The following is a 15,749-nucleotide window of genomic DNA, read 5'->3' as shown; positions in this document are numbered from 1 at the left end:
TATGCCCTCTAGTATTTGACAACAGATAACAGAAAACCCTGTCTTGGCATTTCTTGCATCTTCTCTCCTTTATCTTTTTGCCTTCTGTCTTCATCTCTGGCCTTTATCCACCCATCTGCCAATCAAACCTATCTCCCTGTATCACATGCTAGGTTTTGCCCAGCCCTCACTTCTCTTCCAGCTTTTTACCCTCGACTAAAAACAGTTCACCACATTGCACTATATTGGGGAGAATACGGAGTAGATTTACCAGGACATTGCCTGTCATGTTTGTTTCAATTACGAGGAGAAGCCAGATAGTCTGGATTTGTTATTCATGAAGTGGAAAAGGGTAAAAGGGGATCAGATGGAAGTATACAACTTGGCAATAGAAGTCACCTCACCCCTCACCTGTATCTAATCATCACTTGCCAGAAATTAAAAAAGCCGCACAGCACTGGAGTAGCTTAGTAGGTTAGGCAGAATCTCTGGATAGGAGACGTTTCGGGTCATGACCTTTGTTCAGGCTGATTGTGCTGGGGGTTGGGGTGCGGGGAAAGAAAGAGGGCTGGAAGATAAGAGCAGCAGGATAAAGCCTGGCAAGTGATAGATAGGCAAGTAGTTGGACAAAAGCCAGAAATAAAAAGACTAAAGATATGAGATATCACAGCAGTTACTTGCCAGGCTTTGCTCCAGCCCAACCTCCCTTCTAGCTTTCTCCCCTGCTACAATCAGTGTGAAGGGAGCCAATCAAAAGCTTCACCTATGTGTTCTCCAAAGATGCTGCCTGACCCGCTGAGTAACTTTTTTGTTGTTGTTTCGAAACACACTGCCGATGCACCATTAGTCCTCAAAAGGATGAACGGTTAAACAACTTAAGAGAAAAAATTGACAAAACTTTGTGGTAAACGCAGTGACGCTCAGCAAGTGGATCTTTTCTTCAAAGAATTATTCTACAATTCCTACCTGGAATGGTGGTCGCGCTGACCTCTGACCTGGTCTCTGCATCATCTTCAAGCCCATCTTCTTCTCCGGAAACCATTTTGCCTTTATGTTTTAATGACCACACATTAAGTTAAAATGAAGTTACCAAATATAAATGTTTTAAAAACTATTCATATTATCTCACAAACAGAATCAAGAATAGAAATTCAAACAGATTTCAGTAGTAACGGCATTGTATTTAACGCAAAATATTTTTTAGTCAGTGTGATTAACAACTTAGAGGGGACTCCACAGGACATGGCATTCCAACTTCTTTCGAAGAGATAGATGCATGGATTTGGAAGAGTTGTTGAAGATGATTGTTTTAGGATACATAGATTAAAAATGTTGTGTAAAATTTCAATTGCACTATTATAATGTAGCCTCAAGACCCGTTTAACAAATTAATTTTGACGTGCACATGTCAAAAATTACTTTGAAATACAGTATGGATCTCAAATTACAGAAATTATGAGAATGTAACCATGCTCACTCAACATTTAATTACCTTTAATCTTTAAATAACTCAAAAGAGTGAAAGCAACAAGTCACTATGCCACAGTCTGACGAAGGGTCTCGACCCGAAACGTCATCCATTCCTTCTCTCCTGAGATGCTGCCTGACCCGCTGAGTTACTCCAGCATTTTGTGATACCTTCGATTTCTACCAGCATCTGCAGTTATTTTCCTAGTCACTGTGCCACAAGAGAATCAGCATCAGCTTTGTGGGTACAGCTGAGCATAACGACTTTCTCAGCAGGAGGTCGCCTCATGACCACTCTTAATGTTGTTCAGTTGTCCTCATCACATTGCTACTAAATACATTTGAACGCTAACTTTTACTGTTTGCACACCATTTCCACAATTATGAAGATATTACCTGGGCTTGAGTTATTAAGAGAAGCTAGGTCCTTTTTCCGTGGATGAGGTGGAGGGGAGGCCTTACAGAGTTTTATAAAATCATGACGGACATAGATAAGTTCTAAGTGGATAATACCCACTGTCTTTTTCCCCACAGTAGGGGAATCTAAAACAAGAGGCCATAGCTTTAAGGTGAGAGGAGAAAGATTTAATGAGAATATGTCGGGGTGACTTCTTCACAAAGGGCAGTGTGTATCCAGAACAAGCTGCCAGATCAAGTGATAGAGGTGGGTACGAGAGTGATATTTAAAAGACATGTGGATAGTTGCATGGATAGGAAGGTTATGGGTCAAGTGCAGGCAAGTGGGACTAGCTTGTTTATGCAACTTGATAAGCACGGAAGAGTAGGACAAAGTACCTATTTATGTGCTGTAGATTTATGACACTAAGTTTATAATTTCATTACCTTTACCAGGTCACTCCTCAGCCTACTTTGCTACTTTGCTACAAGGAAAACAAACCTAACCTATCCAATCACTTCTCATAACTAAAATCCTGCAATCCAACATCTTGGTGAATCACCTCTGCACTCTTTTCATTCTTCTTGTGGTGTGGTGACCAGAACAGAACACAATACGTCAATTAGCATGTAGCCGGCATTTTGAGTCCCGACTTTTTATATTCTAAGCACCGACATCTGAGAGCAACATTGTCTTATATCTTCATCACACAGTTGCTGATACATTAATCGGTTGCTGCAAACCTCCCACTTGGTAATGTGGTAAAAGAAAATCGAAGGAGCGGGAGGGCGGTTGGTGGGCGAGACAGATAAATCACAGGCAGATGGAAAAACGAGAAGGAGAATGGGACCGATAGATTTGTTCTGTTGGGAGCTGGCATGGGCCTGAAGGGCCAAATGATCTCCTGCTCTACAGTGAAAAGGAAAAATGTTACTTATATTCGGTCACAGCATTCGGAGAATCACATTGACTGCTCACCAGAAACCTGTCCTGAGAAGACGGTGGAGATTGTAATCAAAGTTGCAGCTACTAATGGATTTGACTTAATTCAAAATAATAACTACACACGGACAATAATTCCCAATCCATAGACAGCAACGATTGATACTTTTGACAAAGGGTCAAATATTTAAATACGGATACCAAGCTTACACATACAACAAACTGCTTTCATCAACCCATATCTGAGGACGGGTGTGCTGGCTCTGGAGAGGGTTCAGAGGAGGTCTACAAGAATTATTCCAGGAATAAGTGGGTCAGCATATGTTGGGAGGGGGGAAAGGGGAGGGGAGGGTGCTGCATCAATGCAGGAGAGGTTTGGGCCCAACGGGTCCACTTGGTCTAGTTTGTATTTAAAAGTATGAAAATGTAACCTAATTCTGCACAATTTTCACTGAAATCAATGAGCACAAAATGCAAAGGTAAGATGGCCAAGCAGCAAGGAAAAACAATGACACGATTGGCAGATCAGTTGACAATTTTTTTAGATAGTCACCTTTCTGCTTCCTGAGGATAGCAGGACTGCAAGTCCCTCCTGAAGCGTGCAATAGAAGAAAGAGACAAGAAAAAGTGGCACACAGATAATCTTTAACTGTACAATTAATTAGCTTAGTTTATTATTATTGTCACATGTACCAAGGTATAGATAAAAGCTGTAGCGTGTTAGTGCTTGCTATCCAGTCAGTGAAAAGACTGTACATGATTTCTATCAGGCCAACCGCAAAAAACGGAATAACGGTTCGTGCAAGATAAAATCCAGTAAAGTCAGATTAAAAATAGTTCAAAGATCTCCAACGAGGTAGCTCACTTCAAATGGTAATCCATACAAGAAATATTTTAGCAAGCAAAGAGGTGCTTCTTTTTAAGTTATTCAACAATGACAAACTGCAAACACAATTCTGATTTACAATTTGGAAACAGCACAATTTCATAATCTGCAATGTCCCCACAATTTTCAGCTGTTATGGACTGCTCACAACCAAGAGAAGCCGTTAGTCAGAGGATCAGATCATGAACATTTCCACATTCAGTGATTTCAACAACGAAAGTGAAAGCCTGGGAGACGGTGAGGCCATGAGCAATGGCTAATCAATTGCTTGTAAACACTTCAGGAATAACAAATGAAGAACCATCAAACTGAACATAAACAGTTGATGCACAAGTGACAATCCATCATGGTGAATGACATGGGGGACCCAGCGGGAGACTGCAGAGAATTAAAGGGTGACGCGGCAGAGGGCAGTGAGAACGAAAAGGTGACCCAGCGGGAGACTGCCGAGAATGAAGGGGGAACCGGCAGCGATCTGCTGGGAATGAAGGGGGGGACCCCGCAGAGGGGCGCCGAGATCGAACAGGGCTCAGTGGGGGGGGCACCTGCTGCCGCGTGTCGCGGCAAGCCTGGTTCATCACTGGCAGCAGAAGATAAGTCTGAACGATTAACTTTATGTAACATTGTCGGTGCCAGAAACGTAGTGACTCGTGTACTGCCCAGGTGAGGTCTGTTGTATGATTTTACCAGGTTGAATGTAAAACAGACCAAGCACAAGAAGGGTGAATATGTGTGAATGTGTTGGGAACCGGGAAACATTTTTTGAGCAAATTTTTGAGTTTATAGATGAAAGATGGTAACGCCAGCCAGAGATGAATTAAAATAGTGCAGGATGATGATCATAAAAGGCATGGATGATGGTTGAAGCAGAAGAGCCAAGTCAGGTTTAAAATCACAATCCACATTAATTTAAGAGGAATAATGCAGAATCTAGGCACTTTGAACTAGGTCTTTAGGCTCCAAGAAGTGCTGGGTCTTACAGGCTCTGGTACTCAATAATACTTTAATATTAGCATTTGTCAGTGGTCTTGGATTAGGCAATAGCCTGCACCATATCGATTTTCATATATTTCTCCCTCTCCATCAAAATTTGAGAGTCTGCTTCAAATTAATTAAAATGGAAGTAAAGGCCTCGTAAATCCAAATGCTCTCTTTTCCAGTAACAAATGTCTTACAGCGAAGAATGATTTTAATCACACACATTGCAAGGAAAAAAATTCTGATCTTTATCGTAGACAACAAATTGGAAGTCCTGCCAAGAATTCAGAACATTACTGCAAGCTCCAGAAGCAGGCGATGAAAAGGACAAGCAGTTTCATCACACCTTCAATTGCCTAATTTCCAGCTGGTCACTTCAGCTGTTTTCATAGCATGACTCACACTCGGGGGCCCTCATCAGCTGTGGGCAAGGGCTCAGAATGGGTCAGTTAAACCGCAGCAAGTAAGAATTTCATGGTTCTGTTGTCGGTACATATGGTGAGCCAGCCCTCCACATCAATACCTCACCTTCAAAGAGAGCGTTTGATGCCACTGGTCTATCAACATGAATTTCTGACGAGCATAAGAAAATTCAGTAAGAAAATTTACAGATCTGCGCTGCCTGAGAAATTAGAAAAAGCAGATTCAATGTCAGCTTTTAAAAGTGAGTTTATAAATACTGAGAGGGGGATTAAAAAGTCAGGCCTACATATAAAGAGCAGGAAAGTAGAACTGTATAGTTATTTCATGATAGGTTGAATGGCCCCCTTCTTGCTTGTAGGTTAGATCACCTTGTATCTTTCACTGTACTACACACACAATGAATTCTTTCTGAATGCTTATTATACAGAAAGACAAAAACAAGATATGACAAAATCCCACCTTTCAGATAAGACAACAAATCAACACACCCCATCAGCTACCTCAAGTGGGTGTAAAAGGAAACACGGTAACAGGAAAGACACTACTACTGGTGCAGTTTGCTGATCACAAATTGGCTACCGTTGTTTCCGATATTACAGATATGACTACTTCATTAACAGAAAAGCACCTTCACATGCCAAGCAGGCCACGGAAGACACATTAGGTGTAATTTTACAGTTAAATTATTTAACTGTAATTTTAATTTGACACCCATCCCCACACCAGCATAAGAATGAAAATCTCAATGCCATACTCCTTTAGTTAGTAGCATCTCTGGAGAAAAAGGATGGGTGGCTTTTCGGGTCGGGACCCTTCTTCAGACTTAAAGTAGAGGGGAGGGTTCTGGAGGTAGGAAAATGCCAGAAGAAATGGTCTGGCCGTTTTCTACCTCCAGTTCCCTCCCCTCTACTTTCAGTCTGAAGAAGGATCCCAAACCAAAACGTCATCCATCCTTATAATCCAGAGCTGCTGCCTGACCAGCTGAATTACTCCAGCATTTTAAGTCTATCTTCAGGATAAACCAGCATTGCAGTTCCGTTTTGCACATTCCTTTCGTGAGTGTTGGACCGGTTGGCACCCGTCCATCTGCGGGAGATGACGGTGCGTCTTTGACGTTGTCCTGCTTGGAGAGAAGAACGTGTCATCTGTGGTCACATTTCCTACTGGGTCCTTTTAGGAATAAGATCGTGGTCGATTTGTATCTCAACTAAATCTCCCCACTCTGATATTTACCACTGTGAATAGAACGAGTTCAAAAAGACGGCAGTTCAATGAATCTCGCCATAAAAAAATCATAACACAGACGTGAAGATAAGAAGGAGCCCTACTTGGGCAACTTGCCTATGAGCTCCACGATGCTGCTGCTGCGAAGACGATTGGAGGTATCGTCTTGCGTGATGCTAACTCTGGTAATGCTGCCGGCGGTGGTCAGGGTGCGGTGCAGCTCAGGAGGAGGGGTGCGGAACAGCTGCTGCAGCACTTCCAAAGCTGCCGTCACCACGTTGTGGTCCCTGTGTTGGGTGTAGTGCAGCGTCAATTCATACGCCTGTTCAAAAAGAAACAAGAGTCCCACTGTTAAAAAATAGACACAAAGGGCTGGAGTAACTCAGCGGGTCAGGCAGCATCTCTAGAGAACATGGATAGGTGACATGTGTAGAAAGGAACTGCAGGTGCTGGTTTACACCGAAGACAAGACACAAAATCAGTTTGAAGAAGGGTCTCGACCCGAAATGTCAGCATTTTGTTTCTGTCTATGGATAGGTGACATTTCGCATCAGGACCCTTCTTCAGGTGGATTGTGTGGAGGAGATGGGGAATGTAGATGGGCTATTGCATGCTAGCCAATCGTAGTGCTTGTTAGTAGTAGTTCCGCCTAGTATGTGCTTTATAATATTAAGAACTCGCCTACGTCAGGCAGTAGATGTAGCAGCTCGGAGCTGTAATGTACTGCAGGTCCTATGATGCAAGTGCTTCAATAAAATGATGCGTTGTATCTTAGCGTGGACTTAAGCACTTTATTACATGGTGTCAGAGTCAACTCGGACCTACTCCTCTGCGTTTATCGTGTTTTATTTTCTTTATTTAGTTTGCTCCTGTTATCTCCATTATGGCTAATTCGTGTCGTCGCCCAGACCCTCTGATCTTTGATTTAGACATTGCTGAACGTTGGCATCTTTTCGAGCGTGACTACACTCATTATGCTCGCATCGTTCATCGCAATGACCCTCTTGATGTGCGTGCATCTGTTTTGCTCAACCTTGCGGGTCCTGAGGCTATGAACCGAGCTGACAACTTCGTTTTTGCTCCAGCTGTTTTGGGTGACAACGGCCAGGTCCTCGTTCCTGCCGAGACTATAGATGACCCTGCGGTTCTACTCAAGAAATTCAGAGAACTGTGTGATATGCCTTCCAACCATATAATTGAAAGAACAAAGTTCTATGCTCTGCTGTGGAAGGTAATAGGTGGACACAGGCAAGGGGGGTTTTGATAGACAGATGGATAGAACCAAGGCCAGAGATGAAAAGACAAAAGGTGTGAGATAAAGGTAGAAGGGATGGAAATTTTGATGCCAGAGAAGGAAATATCGGTGGAAGGGGAGAGGTGGGTGCGAGTCCAGATGGGGCACAAGGATGAAACAAAAAAAGGGGTTATTTGTGGGTTAGTTACCGAAGATTGGAGAATTCACATGTTTATACCGTTGGGTTGCAAACTACCTAAGTGGAATACGAGGTGCTGTTCCTCTAGTTAAAATGGTTAGCTAGCAGGAGATCAAGCTGTGTTCGGCAAAACAGTCACCAAAAGATCCACTTGATTCAGATGGAATCGATCTTTGTCGTACAACCAGTGGATAAATTAATTCAGCACCACCTTTTAAATGAATAAATCAAGAATGCATCTACATCACAGCGCACGTTCAGTCGAGCCAAAGACAATACCTGTACAAGCTGCTCCAGGGAAGGGGAGATTTCAGCCTCCTTCCGAGTCACACCAAAGCTGCCCCGCAGGCTGGTGTCCTTCACATGTTGGCGCAGTAAAGGTAACAGGTACCGCAAGGTGAGCATCACACCCAGAATAAGTGGAGTTGGTCGATCTTCTTCCACTGGGACCAAAAAACCTGCAGTTCAAAATGACGACACATTATGTCGACTTATGGCAAATTATATCATCTGGTTGAGGTTTATTGCTATCATGTGCACAGAGGTGCAGTGAAAAGCTTGTTTTGAATGCAGCACCATACATAAATACAATCAAATCAAACTCGAGTACAATACATAGAGCAAAGGGGAAGATGGAGAGTGCAGAATATATTTCTCAGCATTGTAGTGCATTGGTTCCAGGGGCAAAATCCAATGTCTGCAATGGGGTAGAGGTGAATCAGACAATACCCAAGTTTGTGGAAGGAGCATTCTGACGCCTGTTAAAAGGGAAAAGGCTGTTCCTGAATCTGCTGGTGAGTGTTTTCAAACTTCTGCACCTTGAAATACTATGGCTGAACAAACATGAAGGTGGATGCACTCTTTTCACTGTGGTGTGACAATATTCTATGTGTTAATTGCATCAACATTAATGAAATGGCATTGCCCAATTAATGAGTTCAAACTGCACCAGCCCTTTCTTGTTTGGATTAAAAAAAATTTTTTTTTTAAGAGATGCAGCATAGAAACAGGCCCTCCGGCCCACCAAGATCATGCCGACCATCGATCATCCGTTCACACTAGTTCTATGTTATCCCACCTTCTCATCAACTCCTCACACACTAAGAGCAATTTACAGAGGCCAATTAACCTCCAAACCCACACGTCTTTGGGATGTGGGCGGAAACCCGTAGAAAACCCACGCATTCAATAGACAATTGGTGCAGGAGTAGGCCATTCAGCCCTTCGAGCCAGCACCGCCATTCAATGCGATCATGGCTGATCACTCTCAATCAGTACCCCGTTCCTGCCTTCTCCCCATACCCCCTCACTCCGCTATCCTCAAGAGCTCTATGCAGCTCTCTCTTGAAAGCATCCAACGAACTGGCCTCCACTGCCTTCTGAGACAGAGAATTCCACACCTTTACCACTCTCTGACTGAAAAAGTTCTTCCTCATCTCCGTTCTAAATGGCCTACCCCTTATTCTTAAACTGTGGCCCCTTGTTCTGGACTACCCCAACATTGGGAACATGTTTCCTGCCTCTAATGTGTCCAATCCCCTAATTATCTTATATGTTTCAATAAGATCCCCCCTCATCCTTCTAAATTCCAGTCTATACAAGCCTAATTGCTCCAGCCTTTCAACATACGACAGTCCCGCCATTCCGGGAATTAACCTAGTGAACCTACGCTGCACGCCCTCAATAGCAAGAATATCCGTCCTCAAATTTGGAGACCAAAACTGCACACAGTACTCCAGGTGCGGTCTCACCAGGGCCCGGTACATTCACAGGGAGAACATGCAAACTCCGTACAGATAACACCTAAGGTGAGGATCGAACCTGGGTCCCTGGTGCTGTGTGGGAGCCGTTCTTACAGCTGCACCACTGTGCTTTGGATATTGCTACAAAATGAACTACAACCGGCACAGTGGTGCAGCGGTAGAGTTGCTGCCTTACAGCGCCAGAGACCCAGATTTGATCCTGACTACGGGTGCTGTGAGTACGGAGTTTGTACGTTCTCCCCGAGACCTGCTTAGGTTTTCTCTGAGATCTTTGGTTTCTTCCCACACTCCAAAGACGTACAGGTTTGTAGGTTAATTGGCTTGGTATATTGGTAGTGTGCTGGGCTCGCTGGTCAGCATGGACTCGGTGGGCCGAAGGGCCTGTTTCCGCATTGTATCTCTAAACTAAACTAAAATGTCTGTGTTAACATTTGGACACATCATTGGTTAACCAGCTCGAAATTTCTCTGCCTATTCTTGTACTGGACTCAGACTATTTGGACCCTTGACAGAATTGCCAGTTGCTAAATAGAGAATCATAAGGTAATGGTGCAGCAGTTGAATCACTAGATACAATCTAAAAGCCTGGACAAAAATCTAGAGGCTCATCATTGAACCTGTGGAATTCAGTTAGAGCCTAGAACATAAACAACTAGACCACAATAAACTTCCATTTAGTTCACAAATATCGTACAGGGAAGGAAATATGCTGTCAATACATATGGATCTAGACATGGTAATGTACCAGGCTCTAAAATGCACTGTGAAAGAGCCAACTCGGTCAGTTCAGTGGCAATAATGAATGGGCAAGTGGGTAGCAACCAAATCTGGAAAACAAACAAGTGCAAAAAGAGTTACTGCACGTACGATGTGAGTTACAGAGCGGATTTTCTGATCATGGGCTAAACTGCCCACATCCCTAATAAAAACCCAAAACGCTGGAAACACTCGATATCGGGCAGAATTCGTGGAAAGAGAAACAGTTAATGTTTCAGGTCCAAGATCCTTAGTCATGGAGTCATATTGTCAGAAAGCATGGAAACACGCCCTTCGGCCCAACTTGCCCACGCCGACCAACCTGTTCCATCTACACTGGTCCCATCTGCCTGCATTTGGCCTGTATCCCTCTAAACCTATCCCATCCATGTACCTGTCTAAATGGTTCTTAAACATTGCAATAGACCTGCCTCAACTACCTCCTCCGGCAGCTCGTTCCATGCACCTACCACCCTTTGTGTAAAAAAAGTTACCCTTCAGATTCCTATTAAATCTTCACTCCATCACCTTAAACCTATGTCCCCTGGTATTTGATCCCCTACTCTGCGCAACAGACTCTGTGCATTTACCCAATCTATCATGACCTCTCATGATTTTGTACACAACTAGGAAAGGGAAAATAAGTTCATTTTAAATTAAAGAGAAGATGGGGGGACGATAGAATTTCTGTATTAGGACACACGTCTGTTTGCTTGGTTTTGCTCTCACCATTAACATAGCATGTCTTATTAGGCGTGTCCTACATTTTGCCACTGGCAACTTTATAACATGGAAACATTGAAAATAGGTGCAGGAGTAGGTCACTCGGCCCTTTGAGCCAGCACCGTCATTCAATATGATCATGGCTGATCATCCAGAACCAGTACCCCGTTCCTGCTTTCTCTCCATATCGTTTAATTATGTTAGCCCTAAGAGCTATATCTAACTCTCTCTTTAAAACATCCAGTGAATTGGCCTCCACTGCCTTCTGAGGCAGAGAATTCCACAGATTCACAACTTTCTGGGTGAAAAGGTTTTTCCTCATCTCAGTCCTAAATGGCCTACCTCTTATTCTTAAACTGTGACCCCTGGTTCTGGACTCCCCCAAATACCAGGAACATTTTTCCTTCATCTAGCCTGTCCAATCCCTTAAGAATTTTATATGTTTCTATATGCCAGTGAATATAAGCCCAGTCTATCCATTCCTTCATCACATGTCAGTCCTGCCATCCCGGGAATTAACCTGGTGAACCTACGTTCCTCAAACTAAATTGTGACAAATCCGAAATCATCATCATTGGACCAAAAACGCTCACCAAATCCACCCACAACTTCACCCTCAACATCGACGGTTTCTCAGTATCCACCTCCCCTCAAATCGGGAATCTTGGCACCATCTTTGATCAAACCCTCTCCTTCGACAAACACACTAAACACATCACCAAGACACCTTCCACCTCAAAAACATCACCCGTCTCCGTCCATCCCTCTCCTCCATAGCTGCCGAAACCCTCATCCACGCCTTCATCACCTCCCGTCTGGACTACTGTAACAGCCTCCTCTATGGTTCACCCTCAAAAATCATCAATAAACTCCAATACATCCAGAACTCCGCTGCCCGTCTACTCACCCACTCCCCGACCCGTGACCATATCACCCCCGTCCTTTACAAGCTTCACTGGCTCCCCATCCCCCAGAGAATCCAGTACAAAATCCTCCTCATGACCTACAAAGCCCTCCATAACCTGGCCTCATCCCACCTGACTGACCTCCTCCACAGACACGCTCCCACCCACACCCTCCGCTCTGCTGCTGCTAACCTCCTGTCCCCCCCATCCAGACCAAACTCAGATCCTGGGGGGACAGGGCTTTCTCCATCACTGCTCCCACCCTCTGGAACTCACTACCTCAAACCAGCAGACTCCTCCTCACTCACCACATTCCAAACATCACTTAAGACTCACCTGTTCAACACTGCCTTCAACCACTGACCGTCGCGTTTCCTTATCCTTCCTTTTTTGTTCGTTTATTTATTTATTTTTATGTTTTACTTACTCTGTAAAGCGTCTTTGAGTTTCCAGAAAAGCGCTATACAAATGAAATGGATTATTATTACGTTGCACTCCCTCAATAACAAGAATGTCCTTCCTCAAATTAGGAGACCAAACCTGCACACAATACTCCAGGTGTAGTCTCACCAGGGCCCTGTACAACTGCAGTAGGACCTTCTTGCTCCTATACTCAAATCCTCTAGCTATGAAAACCAACATACCATTTGCTTTCTTCACTGCCTGCTGTACCTGCATGCTTACTATCATTGCTATGCTTGTATTTTCCTTTTTTAACTGTTCTCACTTTGCAGCATTTATTCCATCTCTCTATCCACCAGCGCCCATCATCCCATAAGTTGATCTCTGTAACATATCTCCACAGCAACCCTGGTCTCACCTGGGCAGAAATATTCCCTGCCTCCTATCCATCCTTCTCGTACCTTCTCTGCAATTTAAAGCTTTTTTTCTCTCATAGTTTGACGAAGGATCTTCAATTTGAAATGTAAACTCCACTTCTCCTTCCACGGATCCAGAGTGTTATAGAGTCAAGAGTGATACAGCATGGAAACAGGTCTTTCAGCCCAACTTGCCCACACCGACCAACATGTCCCAGCTACACTCGTCCCACCTGGCCATGTTTGGGCCATATCCATCCAAACCCGTCCTATCCATGTACCTGTCTAACTGCTTCTTAAACGTTGGGATAGTCCAAGCCTCAACTACCTCCTACGGCAGCTTGTTCCATACACAACGGTGTGTGAAAAAGTTACCCCTCAGATTCCTATTAAATCTTTTCCCCTTCACCTTAAACCTGTGTTAATCTTAATTTTGCTTTAATATCAGACCCAGCATCTGCAGTTTTTTTATTAGCTTCATGATCCAAGTCTCTAGATGCACAAGTTGTTGACATGCTGTTCTTATGTCAGTAAGTTTCAACACACCCTCCCATTATCAACAGCTAATGAGGCGGGTGAAAGACAAAGGTAAACAAACACACAAACTGGTTCAGAAGTACATATTCAGAAGTACATATGGGGCAGCACCATGGTGCAGCCATAGAGTTGCTGCCTTATAGCACCAGAGACTCGGGTTCCTTCCTGACTACAGGTGCTGTCTGTACACAGTTTGTATGTTCTGTATGTGGATTTTCTCCAGGTACTCCTGGTTTTCTCCTACACTCCGAAGGCATACAGGTTTGAGGGTTAATTAGATTCGGTAAAAATCGTAAATTGTTCCTAGTGTGTAGGATAGTGCTAGTGTACGGGGTGATCGCTAGTCGGTGCGGACTCGGTGGGCCAAAGGGCCTGTTTCCAAGCTGTAAATCTAAAGTCTGAAGTAAAGTCTACAATTTAAATTTAAAAAACAGAAGTTGACAATATTCTGGGCCGACCATCTTGGTTGGCATGGATGAGCTGGGCTGAAGGACCTGTTTCCATGTTGTGTGGCCTCATGACTAATATTTCTAACGCAGGGAATGCTCAGATTTTACTCCTATCCAGGCCATGCAAAGGTGTCCCTGGCTCAGTCACTCCTGCCCAGTAAGTTACAACAAGCCATGATTTAATTGAAGGGTGGGGCATGTTCAGAGTCCTCAATGGCTACTACCTATTCACACAGTGCAAAGGTTGAATACGTTCTCAGTAAGTGACATGAAGAACTTTACATTATGTGCTTTCAAGATGATAAACTAATGCATAAAGCATAAATTGGCACATTTAAAATGTCAGATTTATCAATCATCTGATATTTTTAAAGTCCATATTTATAGAATTAAATTGAACTATGCACTTTCAGCTATTCAAACAAGACAGGGATGGCACGGAAGTGTAGCTGGTGGAGCTGTTGCTTCACAGCTAGGGAGACCAAGGTTCAAGTCTGATTTACAGGTTTCCTCTGCACGTTGTCAGGTTAACTAACCATTATAAACTGCCCCCCAAAGCGTACAGCAGCACAGTTGGACAAAAATGCAGGAATAAAATTAGATTGTTGTAAATGGCTTCTTGTGGACTCTGCACACTGAAGGTTCTGGTCCTATGCTGTGTGACTAACATTTTATGTGCAGATTCTGCACAGGGTACACCAATACTTTGCAGGCTGCAAACAAAAACCCTGCAATCCAATGAATCAATCAAGTGCAGCCCCGTTCCATACTCTTGTGTAAATACACTCTTTATTCAGTAGAAAGACAATGTTCGAGGCATAATCTGACCAGGGCCCTCTCCGATTTCACGTTCAAATCCTCTGGTGAAAGCAGCCAACATGACAGAGACAGAGGTTCACCTGCACCTCCTCCAACCTCATCTATTGCATCCGCTGCTCCAGATGTCAACTTATTTACATCGGCGAAACCAAACGCAGGCTCGGCGATCGCTTCGCTCAACACCTGCGCTCAGTCCGCATTAACCAATCTGATCTCCCAGTGGCTGAGCACTTCAACTCCCCCTCCCATTCCCAGTCTGACCTTTCTGTCATGGGCCTCCTCCAGTGCCATAGTGAGTCCCACCAGAAATTGGAGGAACAGCACCTCATATTTCGCCTGGGCAGCTTGCAGCCCAGCGGTATGAATGTTGACTTCTCCAATTTTAAATAGTTCCTCTGTCCCTCTCTTCCCTTCCCCCTTCCCAGATCCCCCACTGTCTTCCTGTCTCCACCTATATCCTTCCTTTGTTCCGCCCCCCTGACATCAGTCTGAAGAAGTGTCTCGACCCGAAACGTCGCCCATTCCTTCTCTTCTGAAATGCTGCCTGGCCTGCTGAGTTACTCCATCATTTTGTGAATAGATTATAGTACCTGCTCAACTGCCTCCTCTGGCAGCTCATTCCATATTACATGGTTTAATAGCACCCAAGTGCCAAAGCAAGTGGTTTCGTGTTAATTTCAACGACCAACCACTGAGTAACAGCTGTGCTCCTGAGAGTCAATGGTGTCTGATTACAGAGGGGAGATTCCAAGGAAGCAATTTTCTCTCCCTCCACTGTCTTTTCCCCAAGGCAGCTTTTTCCCCCTTGTCAATTTCCAACATAAATTTTAAGTGGTTCTATTGAAACTACGTTGTTACCAATTGGCCCCACATAATACAGGGAATTACAGGGAATTAGCAGGGAAGACGGTAGAACAGCAATGGCAGGTATTCCTGGGAATAATGCAGAGGTTGCAGGATCAATTTATTCCAAAGAGGTGGAAAGACTCTAAGGGGAGTAAGAGACACCTGTGGCTGACAAGGGAAGTCAGGGACAGCATAAAAATTAAGGAGAGGGAGTATAACATAGCAAAGAAGAGTGGGAAGACAGAGGATTGGGACTCTTTTAAAGAGCAACAAAAGTTAACTAAAAAGGCAATACGGGGAGAAAAGATGAGGTACAAGGGTAAACTAGCCAATAATATAAAGGAGGATAGCAAAAGTTTTTTTAGGTACGTGAAGAGGAAAAAAATAGTCAAGGCAAATGTGGG

At 43.9% G+C, this 15,749-nt stretch overlaps 1 protein-coding gene across 7 annotated transcripts in view; it reads right to left on the bottom strand.

The window, feature by feature from the left end:
- htt (huntingtin) overlaps positions 1-15,749 on the bottom strand; it is a 206,899-nt gene that overhangs the window by 152,932 nt on the left and 38,218 nt on the right. For 5 of the 7 annotated variants that reach the window (XM_078432031.1, XM_078432037.1, XM_078432053.1 and 2 more), the window contains 4 exons: positions 8,009-8,187; positions 6,414-6,618; positions 3,339-3,377; positions 946-1,026 (listed from right to left, as the gene is read on the bottom strand). In XM_078432031.1, the coding sequence (XP_078288157.1) occupies positions 946-1,026; positions 3,339-3,377; positions 6,414-6,618; positions 8,009-8,187 (504 nt within the window). The remainder of the gene's footprint in view (positions 1-945; positions 1,027-3,338; positions 3,378-6,413; positions 6,619-8,008; positions 8,188-15,749) is intronic. The other 2 variants (XM_078432056.1, XM_078432058.1) reach the window with 1 other exon arrangement.

This window comes from Rhinoraja longicauda, chromosome 3, assembly GCF_053455715.1.
Source record: "Rhinoraja longicauda isolate Sanriku21f chromosome 3, sRhiLon1.1, whole genome shotgun sequence".
NCBI lineage: Eukaryota > Metazoa > Chordata > Chondrichthyes > Rajiformes > Arhynchobatidae > Rhinoraja > Rhinoraja longicauda.
This window is presented reverse-complemented; position numbering and strand designations above follow the sequence as displayed.